General features: G+C 38.5%; 1 protein-coding gene across 24 annotated transcripts in view; it reads right to left on the bottom strand.

The window, feature by feature from the left end:
• Window positions 1-7,161: 7,161 nt before the first annotated feature.
• LOC306852442 (neurexin-1a) overlaps window positions 7,162-26,209 on the bottom strand; it is a 177,408-nt gene continuing 158,360 nt past the window's right edge. For 18 of the 24 annotated variants that reach the window (XM_079389254.1, XM_079389260.1, XM_079389273.1 and 15 more), the window contains 2 exons: window positions 12,123-12,204; window positions 7,162-9,058 (listed from right to left, as the gene is read on the bottom strand). In XM_079389254.1, the coding sequence (XP_079245380.1) occupies window positions 8,757-9,058; window positions 12,123-12,204 (384 nt within the window). In that variant the 3' untranslated portion in view covers window positions 7,162-8,756. The remainder of the gene's footprint in view (window positions 9,059-12,122; window positions 12,205-26,209) is intronic. The other 6 variants (XM_079389272.1, XM_079389261.1, XM_079389275.1 and 3 more) reach the window with 1 other exon arrangement.

The following is a 26,209-nucleotide window of genomic DNA, read 5'->3' as shown; positions in this document are numbered from 1 at the left end:
TGCCATGACCAGCAGATATAAAAGCTTACCTTTTAAATTTCTTTAGTATTCATTGATCATTATCAGAATTGCAGTAGCTTAGTATTAAGTAGCACTCAAAACTTTCCATTGTGGACAACAATACAAGGCAATTTCACCCTCAAGCTAAACCATAAGGCTGGCTTATAAAACTGGATTATCCTTTTTATATACTTTTGACACATAGAACAAATCCACGTTTGTGTATCAATGTATGTAGGAAACTGTGTGCTTTAGCTTCAAAATTAACGAAGGAAATTTGTCCAAAACGTAGGCTAAAATGCGACAACAATAAAAATAATTTCAGTTGTATAGCATGACACCGTTGTTTGGAATATCTTAAGTGCTACTGACATAATTTCCAATTACGAAAAAGAACTGAATCGGTTTAACTGTCCGAAAGAACTGTTTCGGGAAAATAAGGGTTTTGAAGCACTATAGACCATTTCAACGGATATTCGGCGGTATAAGGAAGTGACGTCTTTGTTCCTCGGACGTTTCCGGTTAGCGTTTGAGCGCATTCAAAACAATAGCGGCAGGCGCTTGATGCACAGTGGGATTGCGATTAATTTATTTAATCCTGCTGTTTAAAATGTAGAAATTAAAACTAGATCCTTGTTGCTCGGTGCTTGGGTGCTCCCTCTGGGCTGGAACTAACATTAATTTATAAATAATCGGAAACTAAAGGGTTTAGATTTCCGAGAAACGCGCCTGGATTGCAGCAGTGAAGCGAAAAGCAGAATAGCCAACTAGCAGCTCTAGGATATAATGTACAGCACATTTCGATTCAGGTAAGGACAAGTTCTTGTTTTTTTTCCATTTGATTCGTTGTATTTATTTACGTTAACTCTTCAAGTATGATGCAGCATTGTGTTTTCGTCATTGTTTACATATGCGCCTGGCATTTTGATTCTTTTTAGTGAAAAGGGTCAAGCTTTTATTTGCGTTTTGTTGGAAGCGTTATGTGGGCTATAATTAAACATGAGTTCTCATTAGTTGTCTAGCTATCTTGTCAGCAGATAAATCCAGTGAGTAACATGTTATAGAAATGTATTCTCTAAACTTGAATGTTGAATAGTGAAACAGTTAACGTTAACTGCAGTAGTTTACAAAAGCTAACGGTAAACATTTTTCATCACTTATGCTTGTCTAATGTTAATTCCAATATGTACTGATGTATTAAACAATAGTATTATTTGTAAATACTGTGTATTAAATAAAATAATTGTTTTTTTACTTTTGTCTTTAGGAAAGTCATCATCTGTAATGTAAGACACATAACCCAGTGAATGCTACAGGGAGACGGGACAGTGCAAAACCACATGAGACCATATGAACACCCAGATGTGTTTGAGAGCTTGAGGATGAAATGCAACGTAGTACTCAAAGCTGCTCATGGTTAGCCTGCTGCTTTTGATATTGATCACATGTTAATAAATTTGCTGGAAACAGTCTCTGTCTTTTGTTTATATGCAGTACTGGTCAAGTGTCTGGACACATTACTATTTTTTTTTTTTATGTTTTTGAAAGAAGTCTCTTATGCTCATCAAGCCTCCATTTATTTGATCAAAAATACAGACAAAATCAGTAATATTGTGAAATATTACAATTTAAAATAATGGTTTTCTATTTTAATAATCTTTATATTTATTTCTGTGATGCAAAGCTGGATTTTGATCAGCCTTTTCTCCAGTCTTAAGTGTCACATGATCCTTCAGAGATCATTCTAATGTGCTGATTTGATATTTGGTTATTGTCAGTGTTGGAAACAATTGTGCTGCTTAATATTTTTTTCTGGAATCTGATACTTTATACAGGATTGATTGATTGAATCCTGACAGGGATTTTCAAAATAGAAATCTTTCCTAACAGTATGTCTTTACTATCACTAAACAAAAACAAAACAAAAAAATAATTTAATATCCTTGCTGAATAAATGTATTCATATTCTTTAAAAAAAATAAAAAATACTGACCCCAAACTTTTGAACAGTAGTGCATGTTTTTACAAAACATTTCTATTATAAGTAAATGCTGTTCTTTTATTCAAAGAATACTAAAATTATCTCTGTTTATAAAGAAATATTAAGCAGCACAACTTTTTCCAACACTGATAATATATCAGCATATTAGAATGACTTCTGAAGGATCATGTGACACTGATAACTGGAGTAATGATGCTGAAAATTCAGCTTTGCATCACAGAAATAAATTATATTTTAAAGCATATTAAAATAGAAAACCATTATTTTAAATTGTAATATTTCAAAATATTACTGTTTTTGTATTTTTGATCAATGAATTGCAGGCTTGATGAGCATAGTAGACTTATTTAAAAACAGTTAAAAAAAATAGTAATAGTGCCCAAACTTTTTACCTGTATGTGTGTTTACAGTAAATGTGCATAAAAACATACATACCCACATATATACTGTATGTAGTGTGTGTGCATTTATTAATATGCATGTAGGTTATACTTTTATCTAAGAAAAAAAAAAACAGGTTTATGTATAACACAGTAGCCAGCATTGAATTGCATTCATCTTGTTTATTTGTGACCACATGATGGCTCAGATAGAGCATTCAAATGCTTTCTAGCATTGTTCCACAGCAACAAACCTGACCAAACTATGCACACATTTTAAAACGAATGCAATCAGTAATAATGGCATGAAGTGATTAGCTTACTAGCATTCATTTAGCGCTGTAATAAACATGCATGTTCTGTAAATCTGCAGTGAAACGATATGTATTGTGAAAAGAGCTGTACAAATAAATATGAATATTTGCGTAGACATGCAGACTGACCCAGCAATGCAAGTGAAATGTCCACAAAAACCTCCCCGGACATCTTAGCACAAACCATGATAAGTTCGTAAGTAACACTGTTTGTCTTGCTTCGGTTTAACCGAACATAAGGCTGATGTCATCCATTGTACAAACAAATGATCCCAACTTTTCCGCTCAGGAGTTAATTGTAAGCATCTAGTATGCGATACATTTACTGCCATCTCGTGTACACCACAGCATCAATCAGAGCCGCTTTGATCCGTCCGGAAGACTTTTAATGTTCTTTGTTAGTTTGCACCTCAGTCATATTTAAAGGGTAATTCTATTTTTTTTTTTTTGTTAAAATACCTAACATGCGTTTTCGCTAGATTTAAAAAGTACGCGCTGTAGGTTTTGATAGATCTGAGATTTAAAAATGGTGCTACCGGAAATGCTTCAGGACCAGACATGCGCAGAAGCGTTCCAACGCCTTTGTTATTGTTTACATCCTTGAAATGGTCTATAAGCAAATAAGTTGCGAATTGCTGTTTAATTAAAAAGGGCTTTTTAAGAGAGTCGATTCCATACGAAGGAAATCCGTCAAATGGAATCGACTCCAGTCGAAGGTTTTGAATCCCAACACGTGCTTTGGTTCAAAACGATAGCACGGTATGGAGCACGAGTAAACAAATCATCTTATCATTCTACTGTAATTGCAAGCTTCAGCACAAACACATTTACATTAGAATGTATGTTAAAAGATGCAGTACAACTGAAATGTAATTTTCCAATCATGTAATTACCTAATCAGTGTTGCGACCGCAGTAAAACGTTGATAAAACAGCGTGAGATTAACGTCACCTGGTGTTATATTTACCTCAGAAAAGTCAATTGTGCATACAAAGTTTTTATGACAGCGTCTGTGTATATTTTTGTATTTCTCGAGCTGGAAAACAGTAATTATATTGGAGTGGAGCGGGGGAAATTGCAGTCAATCATTTGTGTTATAAACCCTTTGTATTTGCTGTTGTTCCTCAGTCACTTCGGCTCAATTCTCTAATGAGATTGTTTTCTGAAAACAATAAGTTCAGATCTCCAAACATTTAGTTTCTTGTTCACAGCAGATGTGAATTTCTTATTCATTTTAGCAAATTGCATGTGTTTTGGCAGGTGTGCAAAACAGTCTATAGCCTATAATTTGCACAGTAGCTAAACTCATGGCTTGCTGATCTAAACTAATGATTTGATTCTCAGCTAAATTACTCTTCATAACTTAAAAAAAAAAAAACATTGTCTCTGCATGTAAGGGACATCAAAATGATTCAATCTGTGAGACATGGATGCAAATCATGAATGTTTTCTGTTTACATGAAGACAATGCTACAGAAATCAATGCATTACTCTTTTTCTGCATACTAGTATTGACTTTTCCTAGTAAATGTTTACCTACTGTTGAAATCTGTTTTTAAAAAGTGCAGTGTGATTCACAATAGCATTTCACCTAAACATAAGTGACAGTATCAACAAAAAATTATTTCTAACAAACATTTTGGTCGACTGCCATTTTGTGGCATCGGCCAGTTTACTGATATAATAACTAGGGTTTGAAGCGTGAATGTTTTGGACAAATTACTACATTTTGTAGACATGCATTAGAGTTGATGTCCCATAAAACAGTTGTGACAGTTGGACTTACAATTTGGAAATAAAAAATCAGCCAAAGCGATTGAGAAAACTAAATAAATGGCCATTTCAGCTCATTCAAAGTTGCGGACATAAAAAATCTGAGGCAGGCTAGTTCCAACCATATTTCCGAGTGAGTGTAAAAAATGACCCTACAAAAGTATAGCGATTGCCACAGACCCATAACGTTCCACTATTCCCAGCAGTCCCTCAGGTCAAACCCTGCCGCTGGCATTGCACCCAATTAACTAAAATCATGTTAAATTAGAGCTATGATAAACTGTGTGTTTTGCTGAATTCCCATGTTAGATATTTGGCTCTTGTTCTGACAGCATAAGGTGATGAAACGCTGACTCCCTTGTGGTACCAAAAAATGGAAATGCTAAATTAATAATTGTTTTCAAACTGATTTTTCAAAGTCTTTATGCCTCTTCCACCATGCCCTGTCTGCCATTGTTTGAACAAAAAGGTTCCCAATACACTCAGACTCAGATTAGAGCCATGGTATAGGGCTGAGGGCGGGAAGCTAAGAAGGCTACAATGCATTGAAAATATAAAACAAGATAATGGCTAAACTGAGTGACACAGTTTGTAGCGTTAACAGAAGCTGCAGTGATGTAGTGATGGTATTGGGGGCGGGGGTGTTTGGAACAGTGTGTATGAGTTGAAATGACATCAGCTCAGCACAAAGACAGTGGTGTAATCACTGCTTTTTTAAATATTTTTGAGTCACCAAGAGCTGGTCAAGAATATGAGCATTTGATTTCTATTCACAAAACCACAAATCTTTATTTATATAAACAATATTTTTAAACTCTCTAAAAGTCTACTATCCTTTTGGCAAATAATCATTTGCACAGGCACAGCACAGATGCTGTACCTGTGTAAAGAGCCAGTAAAATTGAAGGTGCGGTTTCTGAGGTTTTCAGTGCTCTGGGAAGTTTGCCTGCTAACAGATTGGCAGGAATAAAGATCCATCTGTTATATAAGTCCATCATCAGGTTTATTAAATATTGATGCGTGCATTCTGAAGAATGCCTTTGCTTTAGCCCTTATCAGAATGAAATCCTCACCAAGAAGCTTTTGCATCCGCTCAGCCCTTCAGCCATTTTCACACACTCATTTTCATATGTCATTATTTTTAGTGAGTGATAATTGTAGCTGGTATGGTATTCTGTAAATCTTTCCATATTCACATTAGATTTATTTTTAAAACAGTAAAAACAAGACATTTCCCTGACTAATATATAAACATTAACTATGTCCAAAGGATAGTACATCTACTATATTAAAAATAAATTATAAATATAAAAAAGGCTGTTTGGTTTACAGGGTTAGTTAATTGTTGAAATGGCTTGTATAAGCTTTCAAATATGAGTAATTCATTTCTTTCTAAGAAAATTAATTCAGTCATTTTTCATAAACGTTATTTTTGCATATTGCATGGAAATGAGAAACTCGTTCAAGTCCATTTCTGGCACTGACAACATATGGAACCTGGCTCTTCATTATAAGGAATATCGAGGTTTGGTTTAATTGAATATATTTTTAGACCCAGGTAATGAGAGCCATTCATTAAACTAAGCCCACCATAGAAAAGATTTTTACCTTTACAGAACGGTAATGAATGTCTAACTGCTTAATTCATGCTCGTATGTCAGGTCGATTTTAGAGACTGAGAAAAATATCAAGTTGAGGACAACAGAACAGGGTGTTAAATTCAAGGTGCTATGTCACGAAATCAATCATACAGAATGTTCAAGGTGAAGCCTCATGACGAATGATGTCAGTACTGAAAGAGCAGTACAGTATCTTAAAACCGCATGCAATATTTTTAAAAACCTTCAGTGAAAACCCCATTTGAATCGTAAAGCTACATATGACTTATCAGTACTTTTGAGAACAGAATATCATCCATGCATATTCTTCCACATTTCTGCTTTTTTCCCCCCAACTTTGATTATGACAATTAAATAAAACCATCACAGAGGTTTTTTCAAGGCTGGCCGTGACAAACCTCCAGCCCAGCTGCCCCTCCCTCCCACACTCCCTCCGCAAAGTGTGTTGAAATGAGGCCTGATGAAAAGTCTATGGCAGGTGTGAATAATTCATGAATCATAAATTACAGCGCATGCCTCCCTGAAAGGGTAGTTATTTCACACCAGCTGTTCTGTAGCCTCCTCCTGTGCGGAAAATGAAAGAGAGGCGGTATCCTGAACCGTCCGCCGCCCTGACCACGTCTCAACACTGTCCACCTCTGCCAGAGCTTTTATCATGACATCTTGTTCTTCAATACAAAAGGAACAGAACTGTGTGTTTTCTTTGTTACACCCGATCGATAGCTTCATTCAATATCTGCACACAGCACGACTGGCCCCATAGGGCTCCCTGCGAGAATTAATTTTTTTTTGTGTGAGCCATAAAGCAGCAGTTTTTTGTTTATTAACAAGTCATTATAGTGAAACAAAGTACTAAATGAAACTAAAAAGCGCTGACGCTGAGAAAAAGTCCTATTTCTGATGTCACACGTAAGTGATTTAAGTGATTTTCTGGTAACTTTGAGTTAATATAACATGGCTCTTAAAAAAAAGAATGTTTTTAACAAAAAGAAAAAACAAACTGAACACCACAAAACTCTCTAAAGCCCTTTAATGTGATTTATATATAAAGAACAAAGAACAAAAGCTTTCATAGGTCTTAATATTTTATTTATTCATTTGATTTTTCAAAACTATTTTTTCATAATAAATCTTCACTTTGAGGTCATCAAAGAATTGTCACAATAAAAACAAAAGAAGGTATTATAGAAAAATTGTACACAAATTAAAAACACACAAAAACAAAAAGCAACATTTTATTCAGAATGTCATATATTTTATACCTCTTGTACATTCCACACAGTACAAGATAGCAGAGAGAAGAATGTTTGCAAACACTTTTGAAGTGTGTTTTTAGCTATAATCCAATACTCTGTTTTGGGGGGCTGAATTCATTTGTTACTTTTTGAGATTACGATATTGTCTCTCGATAGACTCGGAGTCCTAAATACCATGCATAATTTGTTTGGTCACTAAGACAAGCAAGAGGATATTGCTTAAACAGTCCAAAATCTTATTTTCCACATGTCTGTTGCTTGTTGCTTTCCAAAACCTAAACTCATACTCGTCTTTTAATGTTGACACAACAGCAAAAATAAAGAAAAAAAAAAAACCTCAAAAGAACAAAAAATTTTACAAAAAAGGAGTATGTCAAAAAGAACAGATGTTGGAGATGCACATAAAGGAGGGAAAATAAAATCTGTATAGCTAATGGCAGAAACGGTTCTATCGCTATAGTAACACATTAACATTTAATTTTCAGTTTTTCATTTGTTTTCGCCTTGGTTTTTTTCTAAAAAAAAAAAAAAAAAAAAAAAGGGTTTGAAGAGCAGGTATACTGTAGTTGGCATCATCTATATAACAGGCTATAAAACACCACTTCAGCCACAGTCCAGAGAGCACACAGATAGTCTTTGCACCGTATATAAACATGTAATAAGATACTTTACGTGCATGGAGATTTTCCTCAATCTATCCCGAATGGCCCCGGTATTCCTTGTCATCTGTCATCGTTTTGACAAACATACAAATAGAAGAAAATCCATCAACCTTTACACTTGGATTGATATTTAAGGCCTCCACAATTCTCTTTGACACCAAGGGTTCTATCCACTGAATGGAAATCAGTTCGGATCCCACAAGGAGCGGTCCTTTCTCATCCAAACGCGCAATACTGCCATCAGAAAAGGGAGTCAAATACTTTGGCTGATTTAACAATCATAGGTAGCATCTCATTTTTAAGTCCTTTGCTCCTTTTCCGTCCGTCCGTCCCCATTGGTGAATGTCTGTTTGGATTGTTGCAGATGGTTTGTCTGGCTTTAGAGGGAAAATGTTCCGGCAACACATATACAGGCAACATAATATGAAATACACTTAATTCTAACCAGCGGCCTTGTCTCTCAGTGATCCGCAACTGTAGTGACTACGTGGAGTCTTCTTGCACAGTTCTGTTTCGTTTTGTACACACTTTTCAGTTTAGTAAAGTTCTGGTGTACTTGGTTATAAAGTATGTTTTCTTGTTGTTAGTAACATTATATTGTGTCTTACATCAAACTAAGACAGTTTTGTCTTTTTCAATGTATTTTTTTCTCAATTAATATACACATGTGGATCTCCCTCCCCTTTTGCGTGTGAGTTCGGAGCACAGGATCTGTGGGTGGGTTGTAAGGGGGGGAGAAAGTCTGTGAGATCAGACGTAGTACTCCTTGTCCTTGTTCTTTTTATCTTTTTTATTTTTGGGCACGCCAATGGGCTTTTCTTTGACGGCGGCTCCATTGGGCTGCGTGGCGGAATTACTAATGTAGTTACGGCTCTCATCCACGTGGTATGAACCCTCGTCGCGATTTCGGTATTTGTACATGGCGTAGAGCAGGATTAGGATGCAGAGGGCGGCTGCTGCGACAATGCCTACGACCATGCCCGTTGTGCTGCTGGACTCCCGAATCACCTCCGGGCTGGGGTAACCCTTGGCCTCGGGCAGTGGCGGGTGAGCTGTGGACATACAAGAAGGGAAAAGCGAGAAAGACCGTTCGTTACAGCCACAGGGATACTCATTTACCTCTATTATTACAGAGCTCTCTAGAGCACTTGATTTTGTTTGGTTACTTGCGGCGTTCAGTGTTCAGCTATTTGCCAGGTCAATTCAGTAACCAAAACCGCTGCATAACTTGATATTCCTGTGTAATGACAGACTTCTCCAACCCTGCTCCTGGGAGCTGTGGTCGTGAAGATGTCAGTTTCCAGCACTGCTCCAACACACCTTCTTGTAATTATCGAGTAACCCTGAACACCTTGATTAGTTCAGGTTCTGGTTAGGGCTGTGCGATATCGCGTTCATAATCGAATGCTATTCATCTGCGATAATGAACGCGATATTGTGTAGCTTGTCAGTGAACTACGGCTCTGTGTATTAAATGCCGCTTCATTTGAAAACAGGTGATGGAGTCTCTACTAACATGGTGATGAGTAGATTTAGGCAAGCTTGATTATGGAAACATACAAAATGTGCCAAGTTGGGGACACTCCAGGACCAAGTTTGGGAACCTTTGCTATAATGTACATCACAATACTGAAGAAATTATCCATTGCTACTTCTGTTACACTGCGATATTAGTATTATAATATTGTTGTAGCGTTCATCTTTTTGCTAAGCCATTTGTTTCGTACACTTATTATTTTCCTTGGCTTTGATAATATTGAGGTAAAATCATAATTTTAACACATCAGTATTTCATGAACATGTATTTACTGTATTTATTTGGTCAGAAGCCATTTAATTACCTCCATTTTGGGGTCGGCCATCATCTTGTCAAGGCTTAATTTGCAATAATGACCAGCTGACTGCTTTCTTAAAAACCTTAAACCATTTAAGTAATTGTTCTTATTGATTATGAAAGTTAATTTACAAGTATTCATTACTGTAATGTCAATATAGCAGCTTCTTTCACACCAATAATGATAATATTCAGTTCTGAGCTGACGAGAAATACTAGGAGGAGAAGAAACTTGAAAGAAACCCAAAAATCAATATTTCTTTGCCAAATTGATTTCTCTCCTGACGAGATTAGATATTCCACCGAGAAACTGCTTCACGGCACAGTATAGTCACTAGAGTAAACAGGATATAAACCACAAAAACGACACTCAGCCTTGCAATATATGTATAGTAAGTACTGCTGCTGAACGGACAAACTTGTACTGTAAGCTTGTGCTAACACACTTTGCTTATCAAACCGTCACAAAACACATCTGGCTGACACAGGTAGAGCGATCAGAATGGATATGTCGTACATTTTCCATGAGCTGTGACCATTGAGTGAACCTCACTTCCTGGCTATTTATTCCTGGCAGAGAGTAGCGTGGAGGGTGGAATAGTGTGCTATAGTTTCTTCTGATTTATGTCTCTTGGAGAGGGGACAGTAACTGCGAGACAGCGCGGCTGAAGGCTGAGCGCAAACACTCGACAAAACAACACCTGTGACAAAGCCGTTTACAGCTTAGGCCCGATCCACTGCAACCCGCAGGTGTAGGAAATGAGATGATGACAGTACAGCAGGGGATTATGGATGGCAACCTCTGCTCAAACATCTGTTTTTAGAAATGTCGCGTGGAAGGAGGACACTTTGGGGATCCGTAACATCATTTATCTGAGACCTTCTGAGCTTTGGCCAACATGTTATGTTTCATTTTTTCTGTTCTTATTAACAAGATCACTGCATGACTTGTCAGCGTGTTTTTTCCATTATGTCATAAACATGCTTTCATTGCCCTGTGTATAATATGACTGCTGCATGGGCCACTAGAGTCTGTAACTAAGCCAACTGAAGGAATCCAGATTGGGTTAACCTTTGTGCTTCATTTTTCATGTCGAAAGTAGTTTGCGCAGTCGACTGAGTAACCAGGATGCACCCGCTGTGTGGAGAAATGGGAAACGCAGTATGTGCTACGCTAGCATGCTCGCTGGCCTTTTCTGAATTTATACCTCAACAAAATTCGCCAATTCTCTTTAACCCACACTCTTTGGCATATAAAACTGGCAAAAACAAAATGTGAGCTGAAATTGTATAGAAGCACAAAGAAATTTGATGACAGGCACAAGTTTAAGTTTGTTTAATATAATGACCTATTTAAAAACTCATCTAAGCAATGAGCTCCCTCTGTGCCAAAAAGAAAATTAAAATACTATATTTACAGCACATAAACAGGGTAAAGGATTTAATGTGGTTTAATGAGCTATTAATGTCTGTTTAAAGAGGCAAAGGCAGATTATACAAACATATATTTCAGCGCACACTGTGAATACTTTGATCAATGAGCACATAAGCAACAGCGCAGCTCAGGTAACGGCGCGTCCTAACCGGCAACAAAATGATAAAAACTCTTTCGAGTTAATCTGAGCTCCTGTTCAAACTAGCTGCGACAAACGGTGAACGCCGCTACATTTTGTCAGTCGCTCGGTTTCTATTTCTGCACCATAGCGTTGGATTATTAAACATCAAACATGGATGAGCCTAGGAGAGGTTGTTTTTGGAAGCTGAGAAACATCAGATATGACAAATCCCTCAAGATCAACAAGGAACACCACAAAATGGATGCCGCCTCACGGAAGTACTGAAAATACAAGAAGTGTTCTAGGTTTTACGCTCTTCAGTTCGCCTTCGCTGTTATGATTAGCTGTTTTGTTGCGTTCAATTTTCGCATTCAGGAAAATGACTTCTCACTGGAATCTTGTTGCGCTTGACACAACGGACACATTATTTAGATTGTTTTTATTTTTCTGCTGTACAATGTGCCCGCTTGGCTGAATTTGTGAGAAATGATGCCATTTGGTATTTTAACACTATTTTTATAAGTGCATTTAGTAAAATGTCAAATCTAAGGATTGTTTCACCCCAGAATTATAGTGAACAGACACTACACAGAAAATGGATTTGCATTCTTTTAACTTGTACAAATAATCTTTCATGGAGTGGTTTCAAACAGAATGATGGAAAAATGGCAAACAACTTTGGAGGAAAAGAGTGGACAGTAATAATATAAAAGAAAGATGACTAACCTAACCCACCTGAACTTGGGTCGCAAGGGTCAATGTCCTCATCGTCGCTGGGACATTCTGCCGACGCTACCAGAAGATCATCCTGTACCAGAGAGACACAGAAGAAATGAAGGTTTAGTCAAAAACACCTAGTGGCATCATTACAGTTTTATACGGCTGCTGTGTCATCTAAGGCCTCACGCTGCAAAAGAGAGAGAGAGGAGCGAAAAAGGAAATGTCCTTTCCACTGCCACTCTAACATCTCTCACAGGTCCTCTGAGCTTTGACTCACAGGCGTGATCAAAGGTGTCCTAACCGTCAAAGGTCACAACATTTCCGCAAAAACGACTGTGTCAGTGGATTATAACAAACCAAATCGCCTTATAGTACAGTCTGGAGAGACTTCCACATCAAGGCGGTTGGAAAAATCGATCGGAGCAGCAAACACATACACATAGATACACAAAGATTTCACAAATCCTTTGACGAATACAATTTAGCCGGCAGTTGCTTTATAAAGACAGTCACGCAGGAACATGTGGTGTGAGGAGCATCAAATCCCCTCACATCCTTCCGTCCCGCTGGAAAACAATCTCATCAAATGTGCATTTTAATCTGAAATAAAACCATAGGAAGCAAATCTAAAGACAAGCCCTATAAATGACAACAAACGGCGCTGAGACGCGCACAACACCACATACAGAAGGAAATCTTGCCTCTGCTCCAGTGATGGTTCCGAAGGGAAAGAAAGCCATGTTGAGATTTCACGCTTTGAATTCCAAAGATGGTATCCGACTGCGGTTTAATAGCTCAGAACGTCTCTCCGTGCAGGAATTCTCCATCAACTATGCAAAAAGGCAGCGAGCTCGACGTTCCTCTCAGTGCTACGGCAGAAAATTCCATCTGACGACGTCGCTTTGGTGGCATCCATTTAGTGCCAGTCTTCACACTTCTCTCTCTCTCTCTCTCTCTGCAATTAGCCAGAGTGTGTATACATTTGCCAGCTGGCCAAACGTGTACATGCATGTGTGTTTGTCCCAATAGAAATGCAGGACTGGCTGAGTGTGTGCGCGCAGGGAGGAAAGACATCGATTTGTCTCTCTGAGCTCACACAGTCTGCCCACAGGCTGCGGGGCAATGCCCACGCCAATCAGGACCTTTCACCATCATCACAGCCACGCGGACCGCTCAAAACAACACGGGAAGAGAAAGAGACGGAGAAGAAAGGGATAGGAAAGTGGGAGTGGGAGGGTACCCTGCATGCTTGTTTCAAAGTGGTTGCTATAACCACATGGTTGCCATTTTCCTTGCAGCGATATCTGTTCAACTCCCAGCTCTCAAACACCCTGCAAGTAGGTCAGTGCGGGTGAATAATTTAGATCCCTGACGTTACAGTGCTGGTTTGTGTGCTGCTGCTGGAAGGCTGGGAGACATGGAAGTAATGTGTTGCAGCAGGAGTGCACAACAGAGCCCTCGCTAAAGGCCGGCAGCGGCATGTGTCTGCCTGACTCGAGAGAGAGACAGAATAATAACACAGAGGTCCTGGGAGCCACGGGCTGTTGGGTGAAGTCATCCATACCACTCCATCTCTTGTTCTGCGAGCTGACATGGAAGGCATAAAAGACCACAACTATCATAGACACTGAGATTAGTAGTCAACCGAAATGTGGTTATGCTTTTGATATAAAACGGATGGGGGAAAGGTACACAGTCTTAATAATGCATAGGCTTGAGCGAGAGACAACTTAGACTCAATGTTCCTTTTCTTGACATGACCACAGAGAGAAAAAAGGGAGTTCTAGTACAGGGATGAAGGAGTGAGATAAAGGTGTGGGGTAAAGGTAAAAATGTCAGCAGGAAGCTGAAAAAACAAGTGGAGATTCATGAAGTATCGCCATTGTGCCGGAACAACCATCTCAAGTTGTAAGTAGAGCTTGGTAACATATATTGAATTTTCACAACAAATACTACTGTTCAAAAGCTTGGGGTTGGAATTTTTTTATATATATTTCTGAAAGGAATCCCTTATGCTCACCCAGGCTGCATTAATTTGATCAAAAATCAGGAAAACAGTAATACTGTGAATTATTATTAGAATTTACTATTTAATTTAGAATAACTTTTCTATTTCAACATTTTAAAATATAATTTATTTCTTTAGTCTACAGTGTCACATGATCCTTCAGAAATCATAATAATATGCTCAAATAACTTTTCTTATTATCAATGTGGAAAAGAGTTGCTGCTTTTAAAAAAACTTACTGACCCCAGACTTTTAAAAAGTAGTGTATTTCCAATGATTCTGTTAGCAATATTAAAGGCAGCGTAAGCGATTTTTCAAAAACATTTTAGAAAACTGAGTCGGGGCCGAGTACCAAAACAAACTGGTGGCCAATCAGCAGTAAGGGGTGTGTCTACTCGTGATGTGGAGGAGAGAGCGTTCAGTGAACAGCCGAGCCGAGCGACAGAAAGATAGAGATTGTGGATAAAGAACAAAAGAGGAAAACGTCTGCGGAACAATAAGGCAAGTAGTAGGACCCGTGTGAATATCTGAACAGCTTTCCAGAGCTGGAGAGAACTCAAGGATTGACGCCGATTGATTTGACATCGTTGATTTGTTTCTTCTCGATAGGTGAGTAACGCTGTGTCTACACCAGACGCGGCGCGACGCAACAGCTAAAGCCTGCCTACACTGGACGCGTGTATTTCAGGCGAGAATGTAGTTGTTTAAAACTCAAATCTGTGGTTTATTTATAAAAACAACGCCTATACGAAAATGTGCTTCGCTGATTTCGGAGACGTGAGCTCCACGCAATCTCTGGGCGTGCAGTGCTCATGCATACCGAAGAGAGGAGCATAACCTCGGCTAGTCCTTCTGACATTTGCAGCTGGTTTTGATGTCTCTGTAGTGGTTAAACATAATATATAATTTGTTTTGGGTAAATCTAACAGGTAATATTTGGTCTTTATTCTATTGTTCTATTAATATGTTAAAATGAAAAGGAAAACAGGCAATGTTTGATATAATATTTCGTTTCATTGTAATGTATGTACGTTCCCTGAACTACATTTCTGCGGCTATTAATATGTTTAAATGAAAACGAAAAGAGGCAGTGGTGTTTAATATATTTCGTCTGTAAATACAGTGAGGAAGATTGCAGCAGCCAATGCGAGCTGACTGACGTTATCAAGTACTAACTCATGAAGTCCGAATACCGAGGATGCAAGTCTGAAATTTGCGTACTTGGTATTGAGAAACGCGTGCAGGCCTAACGTTAGTCCCCAGACTATTTGCCTAATCTTCTCGGTAGTTTAGACTGCGATGGAAACGCAGACAGCAACAGGTCTGGGGGAAAACAGTTCCTGGGACATATTGTTCCAGGTAATTTCGGTGGCAAAGCTGCTTATGTTTCTAATTGTTGGTTGCGTAGGCTACGTATATGTGGGGCGGATCTATCAAAATAGGGGCGAGACCCTTTTGGGGTAGGGGTGTCTTTGTTTTGGTGATTTCAAATATTAACATTGGCTTCCAGAAATCGCTTACCCTGCCTTTAAATAAAATTCTTATTATGTTTCCTAACTAACACGTCATTAAACTAGTTTTGAGATCCTTCCTTGCATTCCTTTGTTTCAGTTCTAACTATCCTTTTATATTAATTGATTCAAAACTCGGATTCAAATATTTTTGTCCTCACTCAAATATTCAAGGACATACTCGAGTGGAATTTTTAATATATTAAAAGACATATAATAGAAAACATGCTTTGACTATTTTAACTAGATTTTTTTATGCTTTGAATTTGTAGATCTTGCATTGAAATATTTCTAATCTATTTGGTCACACTTAACACTCTGGTTGCAATAATGGTATATATAAATTAGCATTAAAAATTCCAAAGCAATGTATTTCTATTAATGTATTTCTATCTAAAATGATCAAAAGGAATAAACTGATATATCATCCAGCCCTAATTGCATAGAGCAGACAGGAACCTGCTAAATGACTACATGCCATTGTAACTGCCGGCTTTATATGAACATTCTCCACCCAAACCTTTGTTAGGATCTGTTTTTGAATTCCTCTCACACAGCTGAGAGCCTGAAACCATCCTTCTCTTTCACTCTCTTTCCTCTTGAGTTGCAGAATGGTTGCAGACGTCCTGTCTGACTTTAAATGTAGATAAAACGGTTTCAATTTTTTTTTCAAATAAACGTAAATTACAACTGACTCAAGAAATTCAAGTTAATGGACGAAAAATAAAAAATGTAAATGAAACAAAATATTTAGGTCTGATACTTGATTCGAACCTTAGTTTTAAAAGTCACATAAAAAAACTTGGTAATAAATTGAAATTTAATTTGATGAACTATAAACATATCAGAAATTCATTAACTATGGAAGCCTCAAATATATATCTTAATACTATGATTGTCCCACATCTTCTGTATTGCATGTCTAGTTGGTCTCAGGCGTGTAAAACATCGTTAAAATTACTTGAATCATTATATAAAAGGGCCATAAAAATTAATGATAAAAAGCCTCGCCAGTACCATCATTGTAAAATACAAAGTAAATACAACATATTGAGTTTTGAAAACCTCATTAAATATAATCAAATTTCTGCTCTATTTAAAATGATCCATAACATCGCTGCTCCCCCTTTGAGAAAATTTGTCACACTAAATTCGGAGAAAATTTCTAGAGCCACACGGTCGACAGTCAGAGGAGAGTGCAGTGTTCCCAGACGTAGAACCACATATGGCCAACAAGCGTTCTCTTATAAAGCAGTGAGCCTTTGGAATACTCTTCCAAACGAAATTATTTCATGTACAAACTATAGTACTTTTACACGCCTGACCAAACAGTGGTTATTATTAAAGCAAACCTGTACACACTGAATGTCTGTGATATGAATGGTGTAAATTGTGAGTAAGTGAGTGATAGATTCCTGAAGTGGAGAGTATTTTTATGATGTGAGTGAAGTAATGCTTCCATGTATTATTTTGTATATATTTTATGAATTTGTGTAAGTATAATATCAACCTGTCCAGGGACTGCGGGTGGAAATTAGCATTTTTTGCTATAACCTGGCACATGACATCTCTTCTTTTTTAGACTAATGTTTTTTTGTGCATTGTCCCTGATCAAATAAATAAATTCAATTCAATTCAACTCTTTTGGAAACACTGCCCCTCAGCAAAGTGTCAAAACTCAAATCTAAGTCCTCAGATGTGGCGTTACACAAGCACTTGAGCGTGAGGCTGTTTTCTGCAGAAAAGTCACGTATGACTAAGACAGAGCCTTCAGCATCCATCTGCCTGAGATCGCCGTTTTCCTCCATCCACTGCCCACTCAACAGCTGTGCTGAGGCGGATGAAGGAGACCGAAGCGGCCTACATGACTGTCCATTTTCCTCCTGCTGAATAACTACGGTGTAGCATGTTAGAGAAGGTGGGTATGCTATCAGAATATCATTTACGCGCGCACACACAGACACCACATGCACAGTATCAGACTCCCTGTTTTGCTTGCGCTTAATTACTGCACTGCCAACAGGCACAATAAGGGATGCGAGACAAAGCCAAAATGGGCGGGAGAGCAGAGGGAGAGAGAGACGACGGCGCTCGGTTCACCTGTGAACGCAGAGGGGGAACCAGCTGTGCCCTAATGAGAAAGGAGTTACCTCAGCACACGCTCTCACAAAACACACACTTTTCAAGCTCCACCTCCATTTCAGCCCATTCCAATTATCTCACAGCTGCCAGACTCATCTACAGAGACACTAAAAGTAGGACCTGACTGAGCCAACTGTACATGCCCTGGATAAGACAGGAGCAGGAAGTGGGTGGATCTGGCCCATTGACCCCTCCAATCCTACAACGTTTTACCTTGTGTAAGTAGATTTTATGTTATTACCTTAGCGAAGTGTATCATATATTGTTCCAGTAACACTCATATTCGTCTCTCGCTCTTGGTCTATATGTAAGTACTGACCCTCAAAACCCTCTAATGGTTTCCTCAATTTCCCTCTAAAATATATCACATTTCTCAAGCCCTTGTTCAGTAATCATTTGCATTCAATTTTATAGACGGTCTGAGATGGCCAGGCTCAGGCGTTTAAATTCACCTCTATCTCTCCATCTCGATCTCTTTCAGTCATGAAGATGCTAGTATTCCACCATGAATACGAATATCTCAGAACAGTGCACCGTCTGTTGTTGTTGCCATGGTGACATGAAGATTCAGCCGGTTCAAAATGATAGGAAATAAAAACCGAATCGCCTCGGTGGCTCAGCTGGGACCTGCAAAGCAAACCATTGATTTCTCGCTATCTGTTTATCCTTTTTCTTTTTCTCCATATTCCTTTCCTCCAGCCAGTGTGAGAGAAAGAAAGAGTGAGAGAAAGCACAAGAACATCAAAGTCTGCCAGCTAACTTAGCAGCACAGCTAATGAAGTGTGAATATTCATAGAGAGGTCCTGGTGCTAAATGCAGCCTCAGTTCGCTGAGAGCTGTGTGTTTAAAATACCGAAAGCTCATACAATGAATAAAAAATGGCCACTGATGCACTGCAGTATTCTCAAACAAGAACAGTTGAAAAAAAAAAAAATTGAAACACAATTGCGATACACCTGCTAGTATAACGTTAGCATGTACGGGAATATAGAGACCTGCCCACAGGGCCTCTATATGAGCTCACTGACATCCTGTAGATTCAACTTGTGAAAGATTTAAAGGTGCTAAAAAAAAATTAAATAAAAAAAAAACATGCAATGTGAGAGCGCTAGTTGAATCTCTCAGTTTCCCATCTCCTAATGCCATAATGAGATGAGTAAGAGAATCTGGACCTTTCATAGAAGATGGAAATTAAGACGGCTTCCTGTGCAAGTCTTCACAAATCAAATCAAGAATCATTCTCATTTGGGTAGATTATTTTAGCACATTCAAAAGCTTTATAATGCCTTGGTTATTTTTATCAGCTCATTAATATTCTCTTAGTGAAGGCAACATAAAATCAAAATTAACCCAATTAATTCATGTTTCATTAATGCTGGTATTGTGAATGATACATCGGTGCATTTTATTCTAAAGTTTTTGTCTTCATAAATATTATTTGTTGGATAATTTTAACCATTACCTAAATAGTTGTTTTTAGTCTGGTTTCTATTCTGGTTGGTATCACTCACTTTTTGTTGTCCAATCAATTCCAGATGAGTAAAATCTAGTTCCGTGCTATTTTTTTCCACGTATGAAAAAATTGCTTAAAATAGGTTGCAAATGGCAATTCAATTCGATTTTAATAAATGGAAGGTTTTTAAAAATTGTCCAAATTATATTTTTAAAGTTAAATAACACTTAAGTCTTCTATATTATCTGCAAACATAAAATATTAACAAATGCATCAAGATCTACCTTAAAAGTACTCAAACAACTCTTGACTCACTCTGAGAAGATGTGAGTCACAAGTAGCCATTACAAATAACTCCCAGAGGTCATCCAAGTGGGCATAAATAAATCTGATCATACACGCAGCCCACAGACAGAACACGGTATGACAGACTGAAGCTCTAGATTTTATACAAAGAGAGAGAGAGGGCAACCTGCAGACTTCACACAACACAATACACACACTTGTTCACAGCATACTGAGTTAAACTTTACTGGAGGACAGCATTTGATCTTCACACACTTTTAATGAGGGGCAGAATAAAATGAGATGCAGATCAAAAAAGGACAGCACAAATGACAGCGTAAGTGGGCGGTCGAGACGACCGAAGGAAGCGTCTTGTTAAGGATGAGAAGAATCGTGCATGCCATGACTCGCTGCAACAGATGTGGACATCGGCGACTAACGATGCCGACCTCATGCATGCTCACAAAAGCACTGCAACTTTTCCCTTAACTCTCTCCCTGCTGCCCCAATTGCTGCCTCTCTCTCTCTCTCTCTCTCTCTTACTCGCGCTCTCTCTCGCTTGCTCTATGTGCAGAGCGCTGCAGACAAATGGTGCATGCCTCTCGCTGCATGGATATGACAACATCAAAGACTCTGCATGCGATGATGGCTGGATGGAGAAGGACTGTGAGAAAGAGAGACTACCTGGGATGAGGAACAATGCCACCTCGCATCCATGATGGCAGCCTGGCTACACTGTCTGCTTCCTCTACACAGCTTTGCTTTTCTGTTTAGGTGAGAGTTTGTCCTCTCCCCCTCTCTGATCTCCCCGTCCCTGCTTCTAGAGCAATAAAAAAAAGCCCCACACCAGTAAAATAAAGTCCGCTCTGTCAGATCAAAAGTGATGACTGGAGAAGTCCTACTTTGGTAAGCAGATAGGGATGATAAATTGTCTGTGCATCAGGACAGACTATGAGTGCCTTCTACAGACTAGAAGAGAGAGAGGGAGGGAAGGCGTAAGCGAGGGAGAAGAGAAAACGAGAAAGATACACACGGATAGAGGCGGGAGAGAGAGAGAGGGAAAATACGGTACAACTGCAAGCTGATCACCTGACTCATCTCAGCCAATCACCATCGCCACTCGGCTTGAGGTTGCTAAGGATTTGCTCAGTTGGAGACATTTTATAATAGCGTTTTTTTTTTACAAAGAGATTGATGTGTGTATATGGACACCTTCTGCCCTGCCATGAAACTCCAGAAACACAACCTACAATCTAACATCAAACACGAATGCACACTCTCAAAATACATTCGAGAAAGCGAATGTTACACAACGGATGGCAAAAGCTCCATGTTTTCATCTCCACTGGCCCTCCTGATCCTCTGGGACCTTGGGTTATTCAGCTCCATCTAAATGCCTCCGCCAGACAAACTAACCAGCGTGAACGCTCGTTTAACTCGTATTCAAATTTGTGCTTTGGGCACGTACACGCCTACTGAGAAAGGAGGGGTAGAACAGATAAAGACAGATGTTTTATTCGCACCATGGTCAGTCTCACGGGACTCGATTTGTCCCCTGCGCCTGCAGAATCTGTGCACGGGCACCAAACGCAACCATACATTATGAATGTGACAGAATTCATAAAAAGGAACAAAAAGCGAGCCAAGGTCTCGACGGTGATGCACATTCGAGATGACAGGTCAGAACACAAATATCTGGTTCATCAAAGACTACACAAGAATTTTGTGAATTAACAGGGTCGACCCAAAAGCACACAGATTAATAACTGTTTGCAATATCTACCACCTCTGGAGATAGAGAGACAGCGAGAGAGAGGGAGGGAGAGAGGAAGAGAGAGAGGGAGGGAGGGAGGGAGGGAGGGAAAAAAAGAAACCCATGAAAAGTAGCTGAGCAGCAGTCCATTTTATTACATGCTTTGTGCCAGCTCAAAAATCTCACTGATTTAAGTGGTCAGTGTAAATGAGCACTGGGACAACAGTGCATGCAAGGCAAGTCACAGGATCCATTAATTGGACAGAAGTGGAAAAAAAGGCACTGGAATCTGGACCAGTTTAAATCTATCTGTGCTGAACATTGTCCTGCCCTCATGATGCAAGAGAATGAAATGAGTGGGTACCTCATTAGAGTACACGTGAAGCTTTATGCAGGACTGTTGTGTTTTGGGAGTTGTGACACACACACATGCACGCACATCTAATTGTAAAGATAAATAAAATATGTATGATAACTACTGGGTAATATACATTATATTTTCTGGCAATATAAAATTAAGCAGCTTTGTGGATTTCAGTTGGCCCTTTGCCCAAAATGTGTTAATAGATTAGTTTTGTGATCACTTGATTCATATTCTTGAATCATTTAAAAAATATCAGTTTCAGAGATGCTGTACATTTGCATTTTAATTAATATATATATGTGTGTGTGTGTGTGTACAGTAGTGCTGTCAAACGATTGATCGCATTCAAAATAAAAGTTTTTGTTTATGTAATATATGTGTGTGTACTGTGTATATTTATGTATATATAAATACACACATATACAGTATATATTTTGAAATGTATTTAAATGTATATATTTATATTCATATAATTGATATTACATATAAATATATTTAGTATATAAACATAACATTTCTTTACAATATATATGTGCATATGTGTGTATTTATATATGGGTAGTTGGCAAATAAAAATTAGACTGTGTCCTATGGTGTGAGAGCAAAAATGTAGAAAAAAAAAACCCGAGAAAAATGAATCTTCATTCTTAGAGTTACAAATAGCATGAGAGAGGTACTTTGTTTTCCATCACACCATAGGACACACTGATACGTCAACTACCCATATACATAATAAATATACACAGTGCACACACATATATTACATAAACAAAAACTTTTATTTTGGATGCGATTAATTGTGATTAATCGTTTGACAGCGCTAAAAGAATAAATCATCAGCTAAATTCTAGAGACATTTTTTATATTAATTTTATCTCGAAAGTGTTACTAGGTTAGACAGACACATTTACACACACACACACACACACACACACACACACACACACACACACATAGTTGAGTGCATCATTTCAAATCACTAAGGCAAAACAAAACAAATTTTAAACAGTTTCCACATGCAATTTCCATATATATTCCCACTATGCAAGAACTGATTTGTAATGACACCAGGACCACACACTGTAAACACATACAGTAATTCTCAGTGAATTTGTCCACCAAGAGAAAAAAAACTATGACCTATTTTGCATCTGATGGAATCAAATCCACTCGGCGCCAACACAGGGCATCTATAAATGCATGACTCTCACGTGGCACACGCCCACGCTGCCATTTTCTAGGCAGAGAAGTGGCGCTTCACTGCCCTCTGCCCATCTCTAGATCTAAAAGACACCCTGGGGTGTTTAATGAAATGCACAGCTCACACAGGAAATGCTAATTTATTATTTAAAGCCCAGCACATAGCCTGACGGCCCGCTGTAGCAAGATCAGAACAAACACACGGGTTCCTGGCATGCCAAATCCCATCGAGCTGAACGCCACGGCCGCAGATGTGAAGGGATATCAGAAACACGGCATCAAAAACAAGACAGACCAACCACATATCCATAAATGTGGAGATGTAACAGGTAAAATGCAGAGAAAGTATACTTCAGAGAAGAAAAACCAAAGAGAAGGAGTGGGACAGAGGATAAAGAAGATAATAAAAAATCTGTCTCTTCTGAACATCAGTCGTGTGGGTGGTAGTCACAAAGGAAATCAACTTCTGATAGAAATATTAAACATCTCATCTGTCAGTCACAAGCAGACGATGCATGCATGTGTTTTTCTAAGCATGTTGGGCTCCTTTGAGATGACCTCAGTTGCTTGTTTGTTGTGGCGGCTGTTTGAACAGAAACGAGTAAAACACAACGCTTCTCCTTTTGCTGGCTTTCGATCATTAACGCCACTTTAAAAGCTTATATGCTCTGAGCCACTGTCAGACAATAGCAAAACCAGTTTATCTGAGGATAATCCAAGCTCCACACGTCATTTTAAGATTAAGTATGCTCACAGAGCAGATCTGAAGCTATTAAATGAAAAAACTGGTCATGCAAAATATGCTAAATTATTCCAAAGACTACAGACCTCATTTACACTACACACAAATTTGCTGTATTACAAACAAATCAATCGATCTGCATGAAATATTATTTCCTTCTGAGCCATTCGTTTGTAAAGCTTTTGTACAATAAAAATCATCTCTATTATCTACAGTGCCTTTATTTACAAAGGCCACGCTGACAATCTGGGACTCAAAATCTTTTTTAAAGCCGGAAACAAACTAAAAGTTTTAGAATTTTTAAATTTAAAACAAAGTAACATTATGAAATGAAATAGATTGAGAATATTTAAGATTCTCTACTTGAGCTCACTAATCAAACATTAATTATATGGGTCAGTGGTTTGACGCTCAGAAATATATCAATAATCCAATTTATATAGAAAATGACTGGAATTCACATCTTCTATGATGAGCATGTTTTTAATTTCTGATTTAAAATGTGCTTTGATATTTTTGGTTAGCTCACACTCCGGAAAAACAATTCTATTTATTAAATATCATAAATAAAATGTATAAATTAATAATTCATGATTCATTTATTTTCACCAATTTATTTTTTACACCACATTACATTTTTAACAATAAGGCGAGTAAATGTAATATTTTCTTTAAAAATTTCTCAAAACCATATGAAACTATACGAATACTTAAAGTACATTTTTACAACTTGACAGGTGTTTTAAACTAGATTTCTTCTTTTTTGTGAACATCATTATACATCACTGACCCATATAATTGAATATAATCAAATTATAATCAGTTAATTGTTCAGTTCCTCCAATTAACACACTTTTCATACAGATTGAACAATTAGGTATCTATGCAGCTCACTATTCCTTAGCATAATGCACAGTGATTTTCACACTCTCAAGTGCCACTTAAATTCCTTCAGCCCTTCCTCTTCCAGATCTTGGTTTATTTGAGGATGTTTAAGGGGGAGACCTCGACGGACACTCTGGAAAAGTGTTAGGAAGATGGAGAGCCCAAGAAGTTCCATTAGCTCTTATTACAGAGAGCTCTCTGGTCTAATGGCCGCTTCAGTATAATGGGCAACACAAAGGACTGTAATCAAAGAACCACAAACTCCTCTTTGATTTCACACACCTCTCTATCCAGCTTTTATCATTAATTAGATATTAAAAATCCATAAAAAAAAAAAAATTAAGCTATTGATTTGGACAGCACAGCTGTGCTGAGAGAGAAAGAGATTGTAATGGATGATAATGGAGCACAGATGGCACAAACGTAGAGAGTGTGTAGACACCGCTGTGCCGAGAAGAGAGGAGTCTCAGATTTCCATGGCAACATTTACCATCATCAACGGTGTGCGGAGGGCGGCGAGCCCACCATTTTGTAATGCAATCCACACACGAGGCCATGATAAGCCAACATCACGATTGGGCGCTAATAGATCAAAATATCTGTTATTGCTTTCACACGACATGCCTGGAGTGCCCTTGAGCAGGGAGGTAATTTAATATGCAGTGCCAGAATCAGTTTTAACCATATCAAATTACGATTTTATTGTTTATTGAGGCTAAATCACAGTGCGTGAAGTCACACACGAGGAGATGAGACTGAACTGGCCTTGGCAAGCCTGTCAATCACCCCGCTCAGCCTCCTGCTCTGACATGTAATTACAGCGCCACCGTAATTAGAGCTCACTGTCAGGGCCCTGAATGATGCCTCGCACTTGACTCAGAGAGAGAAAGACCGACAAGAGAAAACCTGCAAGTTGTAAAGGAGAAAGCATGTCCACCTACACGGCGCTCATCTTCCCAGCTGATTTCTCCCCTTTATGGCCCTGTTCCATTTGCCTGTGGGTTCTCTCTGTTCATACAGACTTATTGACTGACTCTAGTCTCCCGGCACTCTCTCTCATCCTGAGCCACAGCACATCCACAAAAGAAACGGGCCAATCACTTTATGTCTGAAAGCAATTGAATTGTGCCGGGCCGAAACCCTTTGCTGGTTCGATTATGTGTGATCCAGCCACAGGCTCATCTTTAAGTGCCCTGGTCTTAGTCTCGAGGCCTCTTTTGCTTGAGAGAGCACTGAGTTCAGTTTAAACCAGCCTCATTGCTGTCTGGGTCACTTATTGAAACACCACTTATAATGTTTTGGATGGTAAAAGAGAAACTGAGCGAGTGTACGCGAGAGGAATAAAGAGCGAGTCCGAGAGTAATGATGTAGACAGCCAGTAACAGCACAGAGATAAAACACAACACACTGACCCAGACAAAACACAGCCTGTCTGTTGCAATCTCAACGCACCAATCAGTTCTGAATCTTCATGACCTCTTCATGACCTTTTCAGTTCTTTATGGCAACTGGACAAAAGCATTCAAAGTGAGACCTATTCGAATGAATCATTTAGTCCAATTTGTCAACTGAATTCATTTGAACTGATTCATTTGCTCAGAAATCAGACATCGCTATGATCTGCAAGTTAGTTTTTCTCTATCTAAAAGCAACACCTAGCATATTAATTACAGAACTAGCACAACATGTTTAATGGCTTGAGAAATTTCTAGACTTCTCACAGCCAGGAAAACTGCATTTTAAAGGTGCA

This window comes from Barbus barbus (genome assembly GCF_936440315.1).
Source record: "Barbus barbus genome assembly, chromosome: 32".
Lineage (NCBI taxonomy): Eukaryota > Metazoa > Chordata > Actinopteri > Cypriniformes > Cyprinidae > Barbus > Barbus barbus.
Note: the sequence above shows the minus strand (reverse complement) of the source record. Positions and strands in the feature narration are given on the sequence as shown.